Source organism: Agelaius tricolor, unplaced genomic scaffold, assembly GCF_023055355.1.
Source record: "Agelaius tricolor isolate 1412-34295 unplaced genomic scaffold, bAgeTri1.0.p SCAF_30, whole genome shotgun sequence".
NCBI classification, from domain to species: Eukaryota; Metazoa; Chordata; class Aves; order Passeriformes; family Icteridae; genus Agelaius; species Agelaius tricolor.
In genome coordinates, this window is record NW_027269290.1 from 2,896,459 (window position 1) to 2,918,943 (window position 22,485).

Below are 22,485 nucleotides of genomic sequence, written 5' to 3' on the forward strand. Positions count from 1 at the left end.
GCTTGGTGTAAGTCTGGGATGCAAGGGGGGACTGAGCTGTCTCAGCCCTGGAGTCCCTGAGGGGGTGACTGGGGTTGAGTCCTGGTACTGTTACCCTGACCTGCTTCCCTGTGGATGCATGTGGGAGTTCATGGCCACTGGAATGAGGGCAGAGGGATTCATCTGCCCTTCCTGCCCCAGCTCTGCTGGCATTGCTGAGACCTCCAGGCACCAGCTCTGGCTCTGGGGGCCCCCCAAAATCTGTGTGAACGGTTGGGAAGCAGCTGTTTAAAGCAAACACACTTGAGGCAAAGTTTCCTGGAGCACTTTGCTTCGAGTGACAGTCCTGGAAGAGGCATTTCCTCCCCCCCTGCTGCTCCCCCTGCTTCCCTTTCTTCTTTCCAGGAGCAGGGGAGCCCCACATCCTGCTCCCCCTGCACACATCCAGCATCTCCAGGGGGATGCCAGGGGGCTCCCACACCACCCTGGATCCCTGCCAGCCCGTGGGGTGTGCAGGGTGAACACCCCCATTGCTCATCCAAGGGGGTGGCAAGGGCAAGAGGGGATTTGGGAGCATTCTGTGAGTGCCAGGGCTGAGCTGCTGCCTGGTTTGCTGACAAACAGGATTCCTCGAGGGGAGCTGACTCAGCCCAGCCCTTCCTCTCCCCAGCAGCAGCCGGGGGTTTCCCAGGTCCACATCCCCTTCCCAGGGAAGTGGGACCTATATATATCCTGCTGGATCCGTGCCACGGTCATTATGGTCACATCTGGGGGGTGTTTGAGGCCAGAGGCTGCTCTTAGGGGTGGGCACCGTGCCCGGGTTTGGGGGTGCTGAGGGCAGCGAGTCTCTGGCCTGCTCCAGGGTGCTCCAGGGTGCTCCAGAGCTGCACAGGAGAGGGTGGCTGGAGCTGGATGATGGCAGCTTGAGGCTGTGGCAGAGCTGGGGGGCAGAGGTGGGAGCATGCCAGGCTGCCTGGTATATTTTATTTTTTCACCAGTCCCCAACCCCTCTGTACTTACACCCCACAGTCCCTCATCCCTGACTTTTTCTGGCTGCTCTGTGTGCTGTAAAAGCACCTGGAAAATGCAGGAAAAAAGCTGAACTCTGTCTCCCTGCCCTCAGGTTCAGGTCAGGAGGGTCCCTCTGCTCCTCATGCTCCCAGCTGGGGCCTTTTCCCCACCCTATTCCCGGCCTGTGTGGGGGCAGAATGTGATTCCCTGCCCTGGGCACCTTCCACCCCCAGCCCCTGCAATCTGGGGGGCAAAATCTGCTCTCAGCCCCCCACTGAGGAACCCCATGGGGCTCCATCCCTGTCCCTCAGCACTTGTAGGAGAGGGTAGAAAAGAACCCCCCAGCCCAGGGCACGGAGGGTGGGGGCACCCGGGGGTCCCTCCTGGGGTCCCAAATGGGTGCTGGCATTGCAAAAATGCGCTTTGATGGGATGAGAACAGGGGGTTTGGGGGAAAAGATGGATAATGGGAGGGGAAAGCATCAGCAAGAGGCTCCCAGGACCTGAAGCACGGGCTGGCATGGGGTGGCACAGACTGTGGTCACCGGGGGTCCTGGGTGTCCCCACACCCCTGCTGCTTGTGGCATTGGCAGGGCTGGGACACCTCAGGCTCATCGTGTTGTTCCAAAACCTCCCAAGCACTCGGAGACCCCCCCAGACGTGCTGAGACCCCCGGCAGGAGCCCCCAGAGAGCTCGGCCCGCCCCGGGAGCCTCCCCAGCGCCACCGCAGAGCTGCTGACGGGGCAGGAGCGGCGGAAAGGCCCCGCGGCCCCGGGGCACGGCGGCTCCGGGACAGGGGTTTGGCCCAGGAACTGCTGCAGGATTTGGGTGCCCAGAGGCCGTTTTGTGGCCAGACAAAGTGATTTTGGTTAAAAACCGTTATCTGCTCTTTCCCCTGGGGTTTTAACCCACACGCGGATGTTTTCCCAGCTTGGATTTTAAGGGAGCAGCCCCGGGGAAGTGAAGGAGGAGCAGGGCTCAGGCCTAACCCCTCCCGGCTGCCTGGGGGGCGTTTGGGGATGGGGTCGGGGCGGCCCCCCCCGCCTGTCTGTCTGTCCTGGAATGTCCCCAGAGCCCGGGTGGGGACTCTGTGGAGCCGGGACCGCGGTCCGGGATGCGGATGGGGACCCTCAGTGTCCCTGAACCGGGACAGGTTGGTTGTGACCCTCCCTGGAATGCAGGAGCTGGCTGCAGGAGGGTGAGGAGGAGGAGGAGTGCGGGAGGAAGCCCTGGCCAGGCTCAGCACCCACAAAAAGTGCTCAGCACCCCCAAACACTGCTCAGTACCCCCAGGCCGGGCTGGGGATGTGGGCGGGTGAGTGCGGGGACGCGGTGGCTCCGCTCGGCTCGTTAATGGCTAATGAGGGCCGGGAGGGCACTGCCCTGACCCCGGGCTGGCGCTGAGCCGGGACAGCGGGGCCAGCACGGCCGAGCCTGCCCGGGGCCAGGGAGCCGGCACCGAGGGGGTTAACACACCTGGGGATGGGTACACACACACCTGGGATGGGCACACACACACACCTGGGGATGGGCACACACACACACCTGGGATGGGCACACACACAGCTGGGGATGGGCACACATACACCTGGGGATGGGTACACACACACACCTGGAGATGGGTACACACACACATGGGATGGGCACACACACACCTGGGGATGGGCACACACACACACCTGGGATGGGCACACACACACCTGGGATGGGCACACACCTGGGGATGGGCACACACACACCTGGGGATGGGCACAAACACACCTGGGGATGGGCACACACACAGCTGGGGATGGGCACACACCTGGGATGGGCACACACACACCTGGAGATGGGTACACACACACCTGGGATGGGCACACACACACCTGGGGATGGGCACACACACACCTGGGGATGGGCACACATATACCTGGGGATGGGTACACACACACACCTGGAGATGGGTACACACACACATGGGGATGGGCACACACCTGGGATGGGCACACACACACCTGGGGATGGGCACACCCACAGCTGGGATGGGCACACACACACCAGGGGATGGGTACACACACACCTGGGATGGGCACACACCTGGGGATGGGCACACACACACCAGGGGATGGGCACACACACAGCTGGGGATGGGCACACACCTGGGATGGGCACACACACACCTGGGATGGGCACGCACACACCTGGGGATGGGCACACACCTGGGATGGGCACACACACACCTGGGGATGGGCACACACACACCTGGGATGGGCACACACACACCTGGGGATGGGCACACACACACCAGGGGATGGGCACACACACAGCTGGGGATGGGCACACACCTGGGATGGGCACACACACACCTGGGATGGGCACACACCTGGGATGGGCACACACACACCTGGGGATGGGCACACCCACAGCTGGGATGGGCACACACACACCTGGGGATGGGTACACCCACAGCTGGGATGGGCACCCACACACCTGGGGATGGGCACACACACACCTGGGATGGGCACACACACAGCTGGGATGGGCACACACACACCAGGGGATGGGCACACACACACCTGGGGATGGGCACACACCTGGGGATGGGTACACACACACCTGGGATGGGCACACACACAGCTGGGATGGGCACACACACACCAGGGGATGGGCACACACACACCTGGGGATGGGCACATACACACCTGGGATGGGTACACACACACCTGGGATGGGCACACACACACACCTGGGGATGGGCACACACACCTCTGGAACCAGACACACTCCTTGATATTTTATTTTTTCACCAATTTACTTTTATCTCTGTTTTATTTAAACTATTTTTTTCCTAATTTAATCATGTTTTTTCCTTCTGCTTTACTTCTTCCTTCTGAAAAAACACAATTTTTTTACTCCAAAAACTCTCATTCTTTAGCTTCAGCTTTTATTTCCCAATTAATGAATCAATTAATTTCTGTAACTTATTTAGTTTCTCTGTTTATTAGAAAAAAATATACAAATTAATGTAATTTATTAATTAAATATATATAATTCGGTTATTTAACATATAAATTTATGCACATTATACATATGCATAGAATGAATTTATACAAATTTTGTAGCTTTCAAATAACTTATAAATGTAAATGTATATAACTTATAAATAAATTAATATATAACATTTATAACATATATGTTATAAATTAACATATATATATGTATATATTATATAACGTATATAATCTATATATGTTATAAATTAACATATATAACATAGATAACTTATAAATAAATTAACATATTTTTACACATTTATATATAATTAATTTTTCATTGATATGGTTGCTATTGAATGTATAAAATCAATCTTTATAATGATTTCATTTAGTCTCAGTAATTAATTTAATTAGTTTTAATGTTTAAATATAATGCCTATATAAACATTTATATATAAATTTATTTAAGTAATGTAATTATTGTGGTTAATTGGGATTTGGCTCGCGCTGAGGTTCCACGCCCCAGTTTGACCACGCCCCCACATTATGACCACGCCCCCACATCTAGCCCCGCCCCCTCAGCGACCTTCCCTCCTTGTCCGTCAGGGGGCGCCCTGCCCCTCGCCCTCTCCCCGCGGCCTCAGCAGCCCGGCGGGTGCGCGGTGACGTCACGGCGCAGTGACGTACGAGGCCCCGCCCCTGGCGCGGCGGCCGCAGACCCGCCGCAGGCACCGCGCCGGCGGCAGCGCAGCGAGCGTGCGGGACCGGCCGGGCCGGACCGAACCGAGCCGGAGCCGCCCGCGGTCTCCCCCGTCCGCCCCGCCGGACCGTGCCCCTTTCGTCCCGCCGGCGGCCGCGGCCCGCCCCGCGTTCCCCGCCGCATCAGGATGTCGGTGCCGGAGCCCGCCGGCGGCGAGGAGAAGCAGGCCAAGGAGGTGGAGGACGCCGAGAAATATTCCTTCATGGCCACCGTCACCAAGGCACCCAAGAAGGTAGCGAGGGGAGCGTGGAATCAGATCCGTGCTCGGGGAAGCAGCCCCTGGCTGTGGTGGGAGAGGCCCCTCGGTTAGGGGGGAGGCAGCCCCCGGTTGCCGGCAGGAGCCCTCCCCTGCAGGGGCATAGCCTGTGGTGGGAGCAGCTCCCGGCTGGGGGAGAAAGCCCGGGGTTCAGGGGGAGCACAGCCCGGGGTTCAGGGGGAGAAGAGCCCGTGGTGCTGGGGGAGCACAGCCCGGGGTTCAGGGGGGGCGCAGCCCGTGGTTCAGGGGGAGCGCAGCCCGGGGTTCTGGGGGAGCACAGCCCGTGGTTCAGGGGGGGCGCAGCCCGTGGTTCTGGGGGAGCACAGCCCGTGGTTCTGGGGGGGGCGCAGCCCGTGGTGCTGGGGGAGCGCAGCCCGTGGTTCTGGGGGAGCGCAGCCCGTGGTTCTGGGGGGGGCGCAGCCCGTGGTTCTGGGGGGGGCGCAGCCCGTGGTTCTGGGGGGGGCGCAGCCCGTGGTTCTGGGGGGGGCGCAGCCCGTGGTTCTGGGGGGGGCGCAGCCCGTGGTTCTGGGGGGGGCGCAGCCCGTGGTTCTGGGGGGGCGCAGCCCGTGGTGCTGGGGGAGCGCAGCCCGTGGTTCTGGAGAGCAGCTCCCGGCTGTGGGGTGAGAGCCCCCCCGGTCTGGGGGCGGCAGTACCTCCTGGTCGGGGGCGCAGCCCCGGTTGGGGGGGGGGATGCAGCCTCAGGTTCGGGGAGCAGCCTTCAGCTGGGGGGAGAAGCTCTCGGTTGTGGGGGGAACATGACCATGACCCGGCTCTGAGAGGAGCAGCCCCACAGGTGGGGGTTTGTGCTGGGAAAGCTGGAATTGATCCAGTTTGACGGTGACTGGGAAGCGGGGCTTGTCCCCATTCAGTGGCAGAGAGGGAGATTGGTACTGGTGAGGGGCTGGTCCGGTCTGGGGGTGACAGGTATGGGCCAGGGGGCTGCTAGCCCAGTTTGGGGCGGGAGGGAAGGGCTTGGGTACTGGGGCCAGAGGGGTCTGTGCTGGGGTACAGCCCTGGCCTGCATGGGGGTGAGGGGAGGAGCAGGACCTGCAGGGCAGGTTCTGGGGGACTGGGGCCACAGCAGGGACCTCGGCTGTGGTATAGGGGTGCAGGGGGACAGGGTGGCCCCGAGAAGGGGACAGGCAGGGTGGGCTCCTTGTGTGGGACTGTGGGGTGACAGGGCTTGGTGGTGGGGACAAAGCAAGGGAGATCTGTTACATGGGAAGAGGCAGAAGCAGCAACCTGGAATCAGCTGTGGGTCACTCAGAAGGGTAGCCAAGAGATTTCGGAGTGTTGACTTTTTTGGGGACAGGGGTTCTGTTGGAGGTGTGGGTGGGAGCACCTTTGGGCTCAGGAAGAGGCTGTCGAGTCACCTCAGTCCCCCTCCATCCCTGAAGGCCTCCCAGGAGCTCTGAGATCTCTCAGTGCTGCCCCCACATCCCTGTGGGGTGCTCAGATGGCACTGAGGGTGGCTGAGCCCTGGTCCTGCCACTGCAGCAGGGTGCAGGACCCCAGTGACCTCGGGATCTGGCCCTGTGCTCTGGGCTCAGTGCTGAACTCTCAGTGCTGTCAGGGAGGCAGATCCATGTTCCAAGCCCTGCACAGATCTGTGCAGCTGAACATTGTGTTCCCCTCGGGGCTGCAGCTGCCTGGAAGCGGTGGATGTGAAGGTGGAGCAGTCACAGAGAATGGGAACATCCTCATTCTTCGGGGGAATCTCTCCTGCCTGCTCTGGCCACGGCTGGGATTGGGGGGTGTCTGACCCCTGGGGAAGGTCAGCTGGATTTGAGGTGTCTTCTCTCCCAGGGAGCAGGGGTTGGAGAATAGGCCCTGTTTATTCTGGACTGTGGACATGGCCTGGAGGAACGAGCAGAGGAATGTGGGGCTGGGATCTGCCTCTTCCAGCAGTGGCTCAGCACAGCTCCAGCTCAGAGATTGTTTTTACCTTTTCATAACCATCATCTCTGTCAGAGAGAACAGCACAAGGCTGCTCCAAGGGGACAGCAGGCTGCTAATCCCAGAGCATCCCATGGAACCAAAATACCTGTGGTAAACCGGAATCCATTGAGCATCCTCAGAGGCAAGTTTGCCATCCTCTCAGGAGGATGAGATGTTGGATCCCCAGAATTTTCTGCTGCAGACTTGGCTGTGCAGCGTGAGGAGCCTTGGTTGGACTTGCTGGCTGCTGCAGCTTTTCCTGGCTGGGTGAGGATACTGAAGGTGCCCAGAGCGACACACGACATTTGAGGCTGATAACATCAGAGATGGGGAGAGAGCTGAGCTGAGCTCAGGGAACAAATTGCTCCGGGCTCCTGTTTTCCTTGCCTGGCTAGTTCCTGCAAATAGTGCTGGGGAAAGGCAGAGGCCTTGGCAGGAGGATGAAAGACCAAGGAAGGGAGAATTGCTCTCCTGAGATAAGCTGTTGAGTGCCCTCAGCTCTGATGTCTCAGAGCAGGATTGCAATTAAGCCATTAAAACGTCCTTCTGATTCTCTGCAAGTCCAAGTGGTTTTTGTGCCAGCTGCCCTGGACCTCCTGGCATGGTCAGAGGCCAGTGGAGATAGTGGAGAGAGATGATTTACCAGCATGGATGTGGGCAAGATAGTGCTGTGCTGCTGAAGCACGTCCCTCCTGGGTATTCGAGCTCCTTGAACTTTGCTGATGCAGTTTGTGTGAGGTGTTTGGAGATGGGGAGGGTGGGAATGTGGCCAAGCTCAGTGCAGGTTCTGTCTCTGTCTGTGAATGGCTTTTCAGAGGATCCTTAACTTGTGCTGGAGCTTGGGGAAAGTGCCAGTGTGAGCCCACAGCATCCAGCCCAGGACCTGCAGGAGCATCTTGGATGCAGCTGGAAGCACGTTGGGCCTGTGGGTGATGTGGAGAAGTTGGTGTCTCCTTCTTGGGGTCACCTGGAGCTGGGAGTCAGCCTCTGGCATTGCTGTTTCCTCTGGTCAGGGACTTGTTTAAAGTGAAAAAGTGAAACAAGCAAGGGGTAAGGGATTAAGAGATTAAATACGATCAACTCCAGGCTGAAGTAGGAGCTGACTCAGTGGAGGTGAAAGGAGGAATAGGGATGTTTTCCCCCAAGAGCTGGATTTCCTGGTTCTGCCAGAGCTCCCTTTTCACTGCAGTTTGTGGTGATTTGTCAGCATAATGACCCCAGTTTGGCCAGGAGTGGTTTGCAGGCAGAGGTGAGTGAAGCTGAATTTTGCACCTTCTCCAGCCACTGCTGTGGTGCTGGCTGGGGAAGATTGGAACTGCTGATGCTGGTGGCTTACCCAGTTTAGTGAGCATGGACGTGGAGATGATGATGGCAGAGCTCAAGGGCAGGTTGTGCTCCTCCAGATCCCTGTGTGCCATCACTGCTGCATCTGGGCATCTGCTCTCCTGCCTCCCTGGAGACTGCAGGTGCCCTTGGCAGCGTCGCTTTCCCAGTCCACGTCAGCCGGGCGGCGGAGCCTTCAACTCCCAGCGAGCCCAGCTGGGGGTGCCCCGGAGTGGGAAGGACACGGTGAGGGGCACTGTGCTTGTGGCAGGGCGGGGGGCTTGGCCCTTGCTGTCCCCGTCTGTCACCTCACCCCGCTGTGTCCTTGTCCCGCTGGCATTGCTGCCTGCTGGCAGACAGACGGACACTGCAGACAGATCTTTGTCCTGCAGCATTGCTGGGCTCTGAGATGGGCTGAAGGCTCCGGTTTGGCTCTGGGGAGGTGAGGTCGGTGGCATCCCCGTGCCCCTGGAGCCGGTGTGGGTGCGTGGGGGCGGCGCTGAGCCCTGCGGCTCCGGCGGGATCCCGCCCGAGCCCGTGCCCGTGGCAGGGAATGCTAATGCACAGCGCTGCAGCTCTGCGGTGGCAGCCAGCCGGCTGCTGCCTGCTGTGGGGGCGGCAGAGATGGAGCACGGAGAAGCTGGGGAGAGGGGGATGGGGGCTGTGGGGAGCTGCTGGCCCTGGGGAGGGCTGGGTGCCCTCTCAGAGCATCCTTGCCGCTGCTGCTGTCTGCAGTGGCCTGCGCACCGCTGACCTTGCTGCAGCCGCCTGCATCCCTGCCCTGCACAGCCCCTTCCCAAAGACCTGCTCTGCCCCACTTTGCTCTGTCATGACTTATCCCAGGTCCCTGCAGCTTTGTCAGGCTGGGTGATACCTTCCTTCCCCTTGGGGCTGTCAGGGGGACGAGACTGCCCTTGTTTGTCCTGACAGAGCTCCTGTAGCCATTCGTTTTCCCTGTTCCTTTAATTTAATTCCTTAGAGTGGCTGCTCATAAATCCTCTGTGCCTTTGTGAGCCTGTCTGGGGCCATGGCTACCACCTCCTGTCCTGCTGTTCTGCAGGCACCGTGCACCTGGCTCTCCTCATTCCTTTGCCCAGATCTTCACTTCTTTGATTCTTTGCTCTGTCTGGGCTTTTTTTCCTCTCATAATGAGGTGCCTGGGCTGGGATGAGTTGAACAGCTCATTGTCCTTTGTATGGATGTCCTGAGATGAGTCTGGCCTTCCCTGGGGTGCAGGAAAACCCTAATAAGTGGGGGGGAAAAAGCAGAGGTGTTTGGAGTAGAGATGAATTACCAGGGCTTGGTAATTCACTCCTGGTGCTGTGTTAGAAAAAAATTAGGATTCTATCATTTAAGTTGCTCTTGGGACCTTCCCATTGTTTTGGTGTTTTGGAGGGTCTCCCTGATGTCCAGAGGGGAGGCTTGTGCCAGTGCCCCAGCACTGGGCAAGGCCAGAAGACACTTAATTGAATTGTTGAACCAGGGAGGGGGAAGAAAGGAGGTTTTTGGGGTTTGATGAGCACAAACTGTCTTCAAAATGATGTGCCAGAACCTGTTGCTTTTGCTTTCCCCTTTTCTTCCTGCATCGCTGAAGGAGGCTGGGTTTCCACTCTTATGTCGGTCCTCTGGAGATGAGAGAAGAGTTTGATATCCATTCTTCCCAGTCTTCAGAAGCATCTCTTGTCATCTTTTAATGGTGTGGGGGTGGAGACCACCCATCCTGGGAGCCCCCTTCCCACATGAGGACCCAGGTCTGGAGTGTGGGAAGAGTGCTGGAGGCAGGAGCTCCGTGTTTGGTTTTGACCTTCCCTGAGGTGCCAGGTTATCTTCTGCTGGGGACTGGCCTAGCACAATACTTTCTCTGGGAACAGTTTTCTCTGTGCTTTCCAGCCTGTGCAAATGTTGGAATGAGTTCCTGTGCTCCCTCCTAGATGCTGAGGCTGGGCTATTTCACTCTGGAAATCAGGTTTTCAAGGGCAGGTTGGAGTTAATCCTTTGCAAGTGGGGATCCTGTCTGTGTTGCTGCTCTGAGGAGTTGGTGGGTGCCTCATCCCAGATTTTGGAGCAGGAAATGTGTGGAACTTCAGCACTCATGCTGAGGGGTTTGCTTGTGCCTGGCTGTGGTTTTGTCACCAGGAGTTTCCTGCAGGTGACAGTCGCATTTGCAGAGGGCTCAGTTATGTTTCCTGCTGAGCCCTTTGATCAGAGCTGCTTATCTGGGGCCTCTGGCTCACCTTCACTCAGCACACGGTGGTGACATTCCAGGTGACTGTCCTGAGACCTGCTGGTGGCCCCAAGGGCCCTCAGTGTGAAGGACTTTGTGCCAGAACCTCCCCCAGAGTGAGACTCTGTGAAACCAGGGGTTGAGTCTGTAAGGGGCTGGGAGAAGAGTCAGGGAGCCCCACCAAGGAGGAGCATCATGGTGACACCTCAGCAGGTTGTGTGGAGCCCCTGCCCAGGGCACTGCATAATTCCAGGGGCTTGGGCACCCTGAGCAGTGCTGGAATCCACTCTGCCCCATCCCTCTCTGCCCACATCATCCCTGCAGCCTTCCCTGGCATGGTTAACCCTTGGGTGCTCTGGGACATCTTGGGTTGATGGTCCAAAGAGGAAGCTGCTGGTTTGGAAATGGTTTGGTTGGAAGGGACCTTGAAGATCACCCAGTTCCACCCCTGTCATTACAACCCGTAATCCCAGCCTCAGGTCAAATGCAATGTTCTCTTGCACAGGAAGTTGAAAATTCTCTTTCAGCCCAGAAAGTTTAAAATTCTCAGTATCCAGGATTCCAACAGGCAGGGACACCTTCCACTATCCCAGTCTGCTCCAAGCCCTGTCCAGCCTGGCCTTGGACACTTCCAGGGATGGGGCAGCCACAGCTGCTCTGGGCCCCCTGTGCCAGGTCCTCCCCACTCTGACAGGGAAGAATTTGGGCTGTTTTTCTCTCCCCATGGGTTCTGTGCCTCTGAGCCAGCAGGATGCGGAAGCTGAGGCCGGTCCTGCCTTTTGGAGCTGCCCTCATTGCCTTGTTGACTTGGGCTGCTTGAACTGTGAATTTTAATTGCACTGTGGGATCAATACGGTGGCCTTGGTAACGAGCTTATTGCTGCTGCAGAATCTGTTTACTTCAGGTTGGTGACAGCCAAAGGGCTGAGGTGGCCGAGGACATGATGTTCCAGCTCCTTGAACAGGCTGCATTGTAATTGGGGTGAGGCTCCTGCAGCCCTCAGAGCTGGGTGCAGCTTCCCCTTGGCTGCCCCCACAGAGCTGGAGCTGCCTGGCAGCGCCCGTTCCTGCCTGCCTGAGGAGCTGCCTGCACTCAGGAGCCAGGCTTGGGGTGGGAGCTGCTGGAGCCTGCTTTATCTGTGTGCTGTGGGTGGAGGGGAGCACTTCTCCTGGCCTTTTGCAGCCAGAAAAAGTGGGCAGCCTGGAAAAGGAGGCTCCTTGGGCCTTTGCCTTCCTGAAATTCATGTTTTAGTGTCCTCCTTCCAGATGAGGGTGAGGTTCAGCCTGTGTCTGCTGTTTGCTGCCTCTCCTCCTTTCACCTCCCAACAGGGAGCTCCAGATTTCATACATTCCTGCACTGTGGGGAGAGTTTTGCATCCAACCTGGGCATGTTTTGGAGCAAGAACATCTGGCTGATCCCTGTTGACCTTGGAGCTGTCAGCATCTTGCAGGCAGCACAGTGTCTCCTACAGTAACTAACTCCTTCTCCAGATACTCTCTGAGCTTGCCATCTCCACAAGGAAATCACTTTCATCCCTGCTGCCTCCTTCAAAAGCAAGGGGCTGCATGGAATCAGCCCTGTTTGCAGGAAAAGGTTGGCTTTGCTCTGACACAAGTCTGATGTTTGTCCATCCTGGTGGTGATCCCTCAGACTCCTGAGCAGGGAAGAGCCCATGCTGAAGCCTGAGGTTTCTCCTGCTTTGTCTCTCATCAGATGTATCAAAATCCAAATAATTTCCAGGGCTGAAAAAAGTCTATTGGTAAATGAGGAATGGGCAGCTCTGGTGGAAATAGCACTGTGAGAGGCTTTGGGAGTCAGGGCAGGGGGAGGATGGATTTCCAGTTTTCCAGAATAAGCTGCTCCTGTTTCCATGCTGATCCTGAGGGGTGTTTTCCCTTAAAACTGTGACACAGGGGTGGAGGATCAGCTAAGAGTACCTGAGAATAGCTGGAGCCTCTCCTGAATGGATTTGCTGTTTTGGTTTTTGAAAGAGCAGTAGAAGTCTTGGAATGCTGAGATTCTCCAAGGCAGTTTGGGGGGAGAAGAGGAGGCAGGTGGGGTGCCCAGAGTGCCAAGGGGAGTGATTCCTCCCCCAAAACACAGGGACTGCTTTAGGATTGTGGAGCAGAAGTTTGGCCTTCTCAATTTGGTTTTTTTTTGTGGCAAGCCTTCCCTTCAGACCATGAGGTGTTGCTGAAGGAGCTGTTTGACAGTGTTTCCAAGTGTTCCCTTGGTCTCATGAAACTGTGCTTGGAGAGGCATTTTCTAATTAGTTTAAAAATTGATGCTAATTAAAGCTGATTCCCTCTCAGCTCTGACACACAAACACATTTCCATGGGCTTCCAGCTCTGGCAGCTGGCCTGTTGGAGGCCAGCAGTCCCCAGATTGCCCCATAAGCTGCTGGGAGTGATTTAACCCACAGTCATGGAATAGGGAATGGTTTGGGTTGGAAGGGTCCCTAAAGCTCACCCAGTTCCTCCCTCTGCTGTGGCTCCTGAGCCCCATCCAGCCTGGCCTTGGACACTCACAGGGATTGAGCAGCCACAGCTGCTCTGGGCACCCTGAGCCAGGGCCTCAGCACCCTCAATGGGAACAATTCCTTCCCAATATCCCATCTATCCCTGCCCTGTGGCAGTGGGAATCCATCCCCTTGTCCTTGCAAGGACATGACCTTGTGTTGCTTGTGCAGTTCTTCCAGTGTGGCAACTCCAGTTAATACTGATTTCCCTGCTGCCCAAACATGTGCTGTGCCATAGTCTGGCTGGGCACTGGGGATGCCACATGAATCTCAAAATTCAGCAGAGAAAAAGAAACACCAGGAAAGAAAGAGACCCATTCCAAAGGTTACTAGGCCGGAAATCACCACGAGATTTCAGTCATGATAGGAATCATGAAGTGAGAAATCCAGAGATGGGAAATCTGGGATGGCTTTAGACCCATTGCTGTTTGCCCATTCATGGGGATTATGGGGTTAACCTGTGAGGCATGACCCGAGTTCACTGCCCTTAGGGATCCAGACATTGGACTTGTGCTGTTCCTGCCAGGAAGGAGCTACCCCCGTGTGTTTGAGGAGCTACCCCTGTGTGTTTGGGGAGGTGTCCCCGCGCGTTTGGGGAGGTGTCCCCGCGCGTTTCGGGAGCTCTGCCCTCGCGTTTCAGGAGCTCTGCCCGTGCGTTTCAGGAGATGTCCCCGTGCATTTCAGGAGCTCTCCCCGTGTGTTTCAGGAGCTATCTCACTCCATCAAAGCCAGGCCCAAGCCTTTGCCTCAATTCCTGCAGTCCAAGGGCTAGTTGCTTCCTTATCTGCTGGTGGGGAGCTTTCCCTCTGCTCCTGCTGGAGCACACCTTTGACCTCCAGGTGTTTATGAGGCAGATTTATCCCCAGTTACTATTTAACACTCAAAATGACATTTCTTTTATTGAATCCCTCCTTCCGTTTATTTTTCCTTTAACTGGCATTTACAGTGATTCCTATCATGACTGAAATCTCGTGGTGATTTCCAGCCTAGTAACCTTTGGAATGGGTCTCTTTCTTTCCTGGTGTTTCTTTTTCTCTGCTGAATTTTGAGATTCATGTGGAAGTCCTTAATTCTCCTCTTGGACTCACAGAAACTTGGTTTGGTTTTTTTTTTCCCTCAGTGCTTTACCCAACCAGCTTTTCTCTGGCGGTGGAAGATGAATGTTGGGCTCAGGGCTTGGCTGGTTTGTTTTGCCAGAATCTCAGTGCCCTTTTACTTCTTCAGTGGGAACAGTGTAAAGGTTTCCAGGTGGAGATTTGGCTGGGATTCCTGCTTGGGGAGTTGGTGGGGAGAGTGCCAGGCAGGTCTGTGCCTCTAGGGAGAACAGCCTGCCCTGTGAGCCCTCTGGGAGTGAGAAATACACATCCAGGAGCACCAAATTCCACATGGCTGTGCTTCCATGCACAGAGCAGCACACTCAGGAAGCTCTTCTAGCTGTCATGTCTCAATGGAGCACTTGGGATTTCTTATCAAAGTTGGGGAAACCACCAGGAGAAAGTTCTCCTCTTGCCAAGGCCACACCTGGAGTAGAAACAGGTCCTTTTTCCTGAAGGTTGTTTCACTTCCAGCTCTCACAGAGCCCTTGGTGCTCAGGCTGTGGAGGACCAGGAGATGCTTGCTGAGCAGCTCTCCTGCTCTTCCAGCAGGCCTGTGGAATGGTGGGGTGAAGCAATGGGCACTGCTGGGGAAAATCCCCCACCTTCACTGGCCATGGGCTCTGGCTGGGGTTTTGTTTGCTGCTGGGAGGATTTGAACTGGGAATCTGGTGGTTTTCCCATGGGTTGGCCATAGCCTGATGTAAATTTGTGCAGCCCTTTGCCATCCAGGTTTGCACTGGCATGTGTGACCAGAGCTTGGAGGTGGCAAAATGGGATGGTTGGAGTGACAGAGCCAAATCCACCTCCAAACCCTCCCCTGCCCAGTGGTTTGGGGATGAGGATGCTGAGTTGTCAGGGTGAGAGTCTTGCTGGTCCTGATCCCCCATCTCTCTTCTCCAAGCACCTTGTTTTTCCTTCCCTTCCATCCTTAAGAAGTGCTGTGATCCAGAAATACCCTTCCAGGCTGGATAACCTCCCAGGAAAAGAACCCTAAAACCATCCCTGTCTGCCTTGCTGATTCCCACCCCAAAAATCCCTGTCCTGTTGGATTGTGGAGCAGGAGCTGTGGCCTCCTGGGTGTCCCCTGTTGCCAGGCTCATGTCTAGACACTGTCCTGTGGGAACAGGGCCTGGCTCTCCCAGCCTGGTAGCAGAGCAGAGGGGGCCTGAGGCCAGGGCAGCCAAGTGCTCTAAACAAACCCAGTGCCCTGGCATGGCCACAGTGGGCATGGGGCCAGCTGCAGGGGCCAGCACAGGGGCACACACTGGGAGCATTGGGAACCTGCAGCTGCAGGGTTTGGGATGGCCTCAGGGAAGCAAACGTGGCAATAGCTCTTTTCTCCCAGTCAGGAAACTCGGGTCCCCTCTGATCTGGGTGGCTGTGAAAACAGCATGGGACAGCTCTGTCCCTTCCCTGCTCTAGCAAAGCTGCTCCTCTCTTCCTTTGCACCTGGAATGAAGGTGAACACTGGTTATCTGACTTTTTTCCCCTCTGCTGATGAGGCTGAAGGGCCTCATTCCCTGGGATGCCTCTGCCCTCCCTGGATGCTTCTGTAAATCATTGGATTAGAACAATTTGTACTTTAGAAATGCCTGACCCAGCTCCTCCTCAGGAAAACCAGCAGCTCTCTGTCCTTCTGCAGATAAGGAATCCTTGGAGACTGAAACCTGAAGGTGCCCATCTCCAGGTGGGCAAATCCCAGCCCTGCTCCGAGCTGCTGCTCCTGTCTCATGTGGGAGCAGGGCTGGTGAGGAGGAGGATGCTTGTTTGAGCTGTAAAACATTCCTTGTCTGGCTGAATTTCCAGGAATGACAAAGAAATGATGAACTTAAGAGACAGATCACGTCAGGGCTGCCTTGGCATCCAGCAGTGCCCTCCCAGCCTCTGCCAGGGAGTTTTTGTTTAGGAGAACACACAAAATAAGGGGAACTGGCTGCACTGAATAGTCCTGATCCCTGCTTCTGGTTTTCTGCAGCCAAAGGAAGGGTCCCAGGACTCTGGATCCTTCCAGGCTTTCTCCTGGGAGGACAGAAGTGGGTTGCAGAAACTCTTCTGCTTTAGAGGTGGTTGTGTGGCTGTAGGAACGTGCTCTGCTCCCATTTTGCTGTTCCTCCCTGGGCAACTGTGCTGTGTCCTCACATCCACGGATGTCAGACTCAGAAGTCTGGAGGGTTTTTTAGATGGTTCATTGCTTCCTGCTTATCTTGGGTGATGTGTGGAGCCTGCTTCTGTCCCCACTTCACTTATCCAGGACAGAATTGGCTGGGAGGACACTTTTCCCATGGCTGTATATGTGCTGATGCTCACATTGTCCCTAATAATAAATTAATAATAATAATAAAAGGACTGCTGAAGCAAACCTGGGGGTGCTAGGAATAGAGCCTGGAGCTGCTTCCCAGCCTGTGTCCTTTCCCCTGTGGAGCCTGTGCATTGATGAGCCATGTCAGCTGTGAGTTGGTGGATGCTTTCCAAAATCTCTGTTCCTTCCACAATCTGCTCTTGCTCTCCCCCAAGGCTGCATGGGATGCAGTCAGGGATGTGTAGCACAACAAAGGAACTTAAATGACCTCTCTGGAGTTGTTCTGGGAATAGAAGAAGTGTTAAAATGAAAAGTGGGATTGTCCTGTGTGAGAGGGACATGCTGGGCTCATCCTGGAGCCAGGGAGTGGAATTTTCTTACTGTGTCAGCTCCAAACACTGCTCTCCTGGCTGACCACTGGGAAAGTGCTTGGGATCAGCCATGGAGGATGGCACACCCTGCAGTCATGAGCTGCCAGTTTGGTGAGGTGGTACCAATCCAGACCTGCAATCTGTTTGTCCTCCCTGTGTCGTAATAATTAAACAAATGAAGCTGTGTGTGCTGGGGACACTTGAGCTGCTGGCTTTGGTGCTGCCCCACCAATGTTCTCAGTGGATTTATCCTTATGCCCTGCAGAGAAGCTTGTTCAGGCTGGTCTTCAGCTTCCTGGTGGTTTGGGGTGCTCTGGGCAGTGTGGCCAAAGAGGGTGGACAGTGCTCCCTCAGCTCCAGGCCTGGCAAGGGTGGTTTGGGCTGAACATGAGCGGCTGTTGTTGGGAAATGTCAGATCTGTTTGGGAATGGGCACAGTGGCAGTGGATTTCCCAAAGGGAGAAAATGTCCTCCTGACTTGGCTGGTGTCACTGGGAGCAGGCAGTGCCCAGCAATGCCCTGCAAGAACTTGGCAGGAGATGGTGGATCCTGCTGTTTTCCTGCAGAACATATCCCAAAATCCCTGCTGCTCCAAGTGGGGAACTGCTCATTTGGCCCCTTAGATCTCCAGCCCCTTCTTCTCCTTTTCCAGGCAGTGATGCTGAAAACCCCTGGCTTCATTCCTATGCAGTGAAATGGGTGCTGTCTTGTTTTCCCTACTTGACCACGAATTTCTGGGATAAAAAAATATTTTCCTTGCTCTTAAACCCTTGTGCTCCACCCGCTTGGAAAAGCTGCTTCCAGCAGGATGAAATTTGGGATACAATTCATCACCCTGTTCTGGAGAGCTGGACAGCCCCAATCCTGCTGAGCCAGGGAGCACTAACCCACAGCCCCCCAGCTGGGAATGCTGTTCATTCCAGCTCCCATGACAGGCCCAGGGATTAGGAGATTTTCTCTGTCTCCTTAATGCAGCTCGAGCTGGGCACGTGGAGGGCTCTGGTCACGCACCTCTGCTGCGGTTCCTCAGCCCAGCTCCCGGTGCTGCCCCTCGCGCTGCGGTCACGCCGCCGATTCCCCGGGCAAGGAGGGCTTGGATGTTGCCATGCTTCCTCAGGTTTGGGTGCTGTTCGTGGTGTTTGATGATAATTTTAGCCAGGACAGATTTTGCTAAGCTGGGGGAGTTCAGCTGAGCCCTGGTAAAGCCACGGCAGGGATTACTGGGGGTAATTCAGCACTTGCTTTGCTTAGCACTTGCTTTTTCTCTCCCCTTGGATTCAATCCCCTCATTCCCGTGTTTCTAAACCTGCTCTTTCTCTTGCAGGGTGGGGTTGTGCCTCAGAGCTGGCTCAGCACTCACAGCTGGAGCCCTGAAGGGGAGGTGGATTGTGGTGTGGGGCGTTGTGGGACTGGGCAGTGCAGCATTCCTCTGTCCCATCCTCTCTTTTCCACTGCATCCCAAAGGAACTTTGCTCCATGAGACCATCCAGGCAGCAATTCCCTGAAGGGAATTACCCTGTCCCAGAGCACACACATCCTGGATGCTGCAGGCCAGGACAGACCTGCACCCTGGGCTGGAGCACTGTGCTTTGTTTTTTCCCTCCTGGGTCACCTCTTCCCTGGAAACCTTTCCCTGAGATATAGAAAATTCCTCAGCTAACACTTTAAGCTGTTTTAATGCCAGCAGCTGTTTTATGGGGAATGTTTTTTTTATACCCTCTGGTTTGATGAGCTGCCAGAGGAAGAGCTTGATGTGAAGGCATGGAAATCTTGTGTCCTGAAATTGCTGATGCTTTTTCCTCCATGGATGTGCCCATGAGCAATACACTGGCATGGAAGTAGCACAAGCCTATCCCAGGCTGTGTGGGGAAGATTGTTCCCAGGAACAGACCTTGAACAAATTCCAGCCACATCATTCCTTGTTGGGAATCCTGCCAGCTCCTGCCAAATGCCCTGAGCACAACATTGGTACCTGCCTGGAAGTGCTTCTATCCCAGAACCAGCTTCCCTGTGGGGATGGGGTTGTGGTGTCCTCTGCATCCTCCCTCTGCTCCCCCATGGGGATGGAGCTTTCAATGCCCTCCAGGTCCTCCCTCTGATCTCCCACAGGGCTGAGGGTTGTGGTCTCCTCTGCATCCTCCCTCTGCTCTCCTGTGGGGATAGGGGTTGGGATGCCCTCTGGATCCTGCCCTCCTCATCCTCCCTCTGCTCTCCTGTGGGGATAGGGGTTGGGATGCCCTCTGGATCCTGCCCTCCTCATCCTCCCTCTGCTCTCCTGTGGGGATAGGGTTGGATGCCCTCTGGATCCTGCCCTCCTCATCCTCCCTCTGCTCTCCTGTGGGGATAGGGGTTGGGATGCCCTCTGGATCCTGCCCTCCTCAACCTCCCTCTGCTCTCCCATGGGATGGAGGTTGTGGTGCCCTCTGGATTCTGCCCTCATCCTCCCTCTGCTCTCCTGTGGGGATAGGGTTGGATGCCCTCTGGATCCTGCCCTCCTCATCCTCCCTCTGCTCTCCCATGGGATGGAGGTTGTGGTGCCCTCCAAATCCTCCCTCTGCACCAAATGACCTCGAACAATTGCAAAACCAAACCTTCTATCTCCATTTATCCTTCCTATTCCTTCCACTAATACAAACTAAAGCAGTTTGCATCAGAATCTGACTGGAGTCTGCTGGGCAGTCTAGTGAGAGAAGCAGGTGCTGGCCTGTGATGTGTCCAGGATGGAGGAGCTGGCTGGAAACCTTGCAGCAGCAGCACCCACAGGAATGCCTGGCATGCTTGGCTGGGTGTGGTGATGGATCTCTCTGTGCCAGTCAGTTCTTGGAAGGGATGCTGGGGTCCCACATCATCCCTCCTGCCCTCCCTTGGAGTGAGCCATGGGTTTCATACCCCCTGTCCCTTCCCAGGTGGAATACCATGCTGGTTTTGGCCCATCTGCTGGGATTCTGTAGGATTGTGGCAACATTTTCCAGCCCAAAAAGCTGTCCTGGTGCTGCAGCCACCCCAGCTCCAGCCTGTGCAGATTCCTCCTTTCTGGAATGGATCATTTCAACGAAATAGTTTCATTCTTGTCCCCTCTGAAGGCTGTTTGCTGCATCAAAGCTTTCAGGGAGCTTTTGGGATGGCTGTGGCACTGAAAGCCCCTCCTTGTGGCTGCTCTGGGCTGTCTCTTTCCATCATCTTGATTTCTCTAGGACTCCTCTCAAGGTCTCCTGGGTCCCGGGGATGCTTTGTTAACCCCACTCCCTGCCATGACGTCTCATCCCTGTTAAATGGCAAAATTAAATCCTGCAGTGACATGATCTGAGTGAAGGGGCCCTGCTGGGGTTCTTTGTCAGGGTCTCCTGCATGGCAGCAGGGAGGGGGCTGCAGGCTGGGCTTGCTGCTGCTTTCCCCAATTCCCTTTCACTGGCAGGAGTGGCAATAGGGCCTTTGCTGGCTGCTCACTCAGGGTGAGCACAGCAGCTGAACAGTTTTGGGTTATTTTTCCTCTCTTTTTGGCCCAACACAGTTAAATTTGATGATCTGGTGGAAGGTGCTGGAGCTTTGAGTTGCCTCTGGCTGAGAGAGGTGGCTGTTTTGGGGGTTCTCTTCCAATGGAAACATCTTGTCCTGCAGAGGAGGTTGAAAGCCAATGCAATGTCAACTTCTTTTTGTTGAAATGTTCTCTCTTGCTGAGGTTTTTTCCTGTACTTTTAGTGTCAGTTTTGGAAGGATGTGCAGTGTTTTTAACCTGTGGGATGCTCTGCTCCTGGGGAAGAGCCTGGAAGCACCAGGGATCTGTTTGGACCACCCCAGCTTTCTTACTGCTGCATTTTTGGGCAGAAATCTGCTGGGATTGGTTGGGGCAGGGGCTCTGCCTCCACATGGGATGTGGGTTGTACAAGGAGTGTAATTCCTGAAGGAGCCTTAGGGAGCTGGGAAGGGATTAAAGGGGATGTTTCAGGGTGCTCCTTTTATCTTCAGGTGTGTCAAATTTGCAGGGTGACAAAAACCTGGTGGCAGCTTTTCAGGCAGAGGAAGGGATTTAATTTTTGGCATTTTAGCCTCGTATTTGGTGATGTTTATTTTTGTGGACTGAAGGGATCCACGGGTCCCTGTAGCCTGGGGAGGTGCCATACCCTAAGGATCACATCCTGATTTAGCATTTCTTTCCTTTGCTCCCAGCAAATCCAGTTTGCAGATGACATGCAGGAGTTCACCAAATTCCCGACCAAGACGGGCCGAAGGTCCCTGTCCCGCTCCATCTCCCAGTCTTCCACTGACAGCTACAGCTCTGGTAGGTGCCAGCTCCTTGTCCTCGTGTGTTCCTCTCAAAAACCCAGCGTGGGTGCTGCACTGAAGGTGCTGCTCACACCCTGAGGCAGGATTTGTGCTGCTGTTTGTACTTGGATGCTGAGGGAATGATTCCAGGCATTCCCGAAGCTCAGGCATTGATTGATTGCCAGTTGATAATCGTTACCTCTGGGCTGTTCTAGAGAAAAAGAGTGCAAAATTCCTTCAGGGCATCAGATTTCCTTAGGAGATTGGTAGTTTGAGCCAGGAGTGAAAGCTGGGAAGGGAAACAGAGCAGAAACCTGAAGGGTAGGAGGTTCCTGGCTCCATAAGCCTGGCATAACACTCATTCATTGCTCTTTTGGTTCAGCTGCCTCGTACACAGACAGCTCTGACGATGAGGTGTCCCCCCGAGAGAAGCAGCAAACCAACTCCAAGGGCAGCAGCAATTTCTGTGTGAAGAACATCAAACAGGCCGAGTTCGGGCGCCGCGAGATTGAGATCGCCGAGCAAGGTACAGAGGGGAGGCTGGGGCTTCGGGGGCCTGGGGCAGGCTCTGGACACCAGGAGCTGAGGAATGGCAAATCCCACTCCTGCTGCAGCCTTGGATGTCCTGTTTCCTCCCCCCAGAATCAGTTAGGGAGGAGTGAGATGTGCCAGCAGGCACTGATGCTGTGCCCCTCCCTTTTTCTAGCAGGAGCAGAGCTCTTGCAGGGTTTAATGTTTTGTTGGCTTTGGATGGACAAGGATTTTGTAACACTTTCAGAGATATCAAAGCTGAAAATTCCACCCCTTCCTATGGGGGTGGTAGGAAGCTGAGTTACCATTTCCATTGGGGTGATTGGGTAACTCTCCTTTTAGAAGGGGAAGATAATCCAGACACATCTAGAGCAGCTCTTCTGAGATGTGGCAGCTCTGTTTTCAAGTTCAGGTGCTTCACCTGCTGCCACAGGACTGGTGATTGTCCTTGGGAACCTTACCCAGGCAGTGCCAGTCCCTTGGTCAAGTGACAAATGACACTGGTGTTTTGGTCCTGTTTTGCACAGACCTGCCAGGCCAGGGATGAGGAGTTTTCTCCCTGCCTGTGTAACAGCTTCAGCAGAAATTTTGGGGGCTGGAGGTATCCTGGGAGGCCCTGAAAGGAGGGGAGCTGTGGCAGAGAGGGGACCCTGCAGACTGAACCAGCATTAAAACCTCTTTTCCTTTTGCAGACATGTCTGCTCTGATTTCGCTCAGGAAACGAGCCCAGGGGGAGAAGCCTTTGGCTGGAGCTAAAATTGTGGGCTGTACCCACATCACAGCACAGACTGCAGTGAGTGGCTGCTTATCTGGGGGACCTGGGCTGGGACATCAGCTTTTCCATGGGGAACAAAGTTCTTTATCTCTTTGAATGGGAGAAGGCACCGTTCAGTTGAGTCTGGACGTGTTTTGGAAAGGATGTGCTGGTGGCATTTCCCCAG

The 22,485-nt window shown here is 55.3% G+C and overlaps 1 protein-coding gene across 3 annotated transcripts in view; it reads left to right on the forward strand.

Annotated features, from left to right (window-relative positions):
* The first annotated feature begins 4,645 nt into the window (after positions 1-4,645).
* Positions 4,646-22,485, forward strand: part of AHCYL1 (adenosylhomocysteinase like 1) — a 30,182-nt gene continuing 12,342 nt past the window's right edge. The window contains exons 1-4 of one of the 3 annotated variants that reach the window (XM_071450431.1): positions 4,646-4,956; positions 20,918-21,029; positions 21,396-21,539; positions 22,237-22,337. In XM_071450431.1, coding sequence (XP_071306532.1) covers positions 4,852-4,956; positions 20,918-21,029; positions 21,396-21,539; positions 22,237-22,337 — 462 coding nt within the window. In that variant the 5' untranslated portion in view covers positions 4,646-4,851. Of the gene's footprint in view, positions 4,957-8,533; positions 8,684-20,917; positions 21,030-21,395; positions 21,540-22,236; positions 22,338-22,485 lie in introns of those variants that run through there. The other 2 variants (XM_071450430.1, XM_071450432.1) reach the window with 2 other exon arrangements.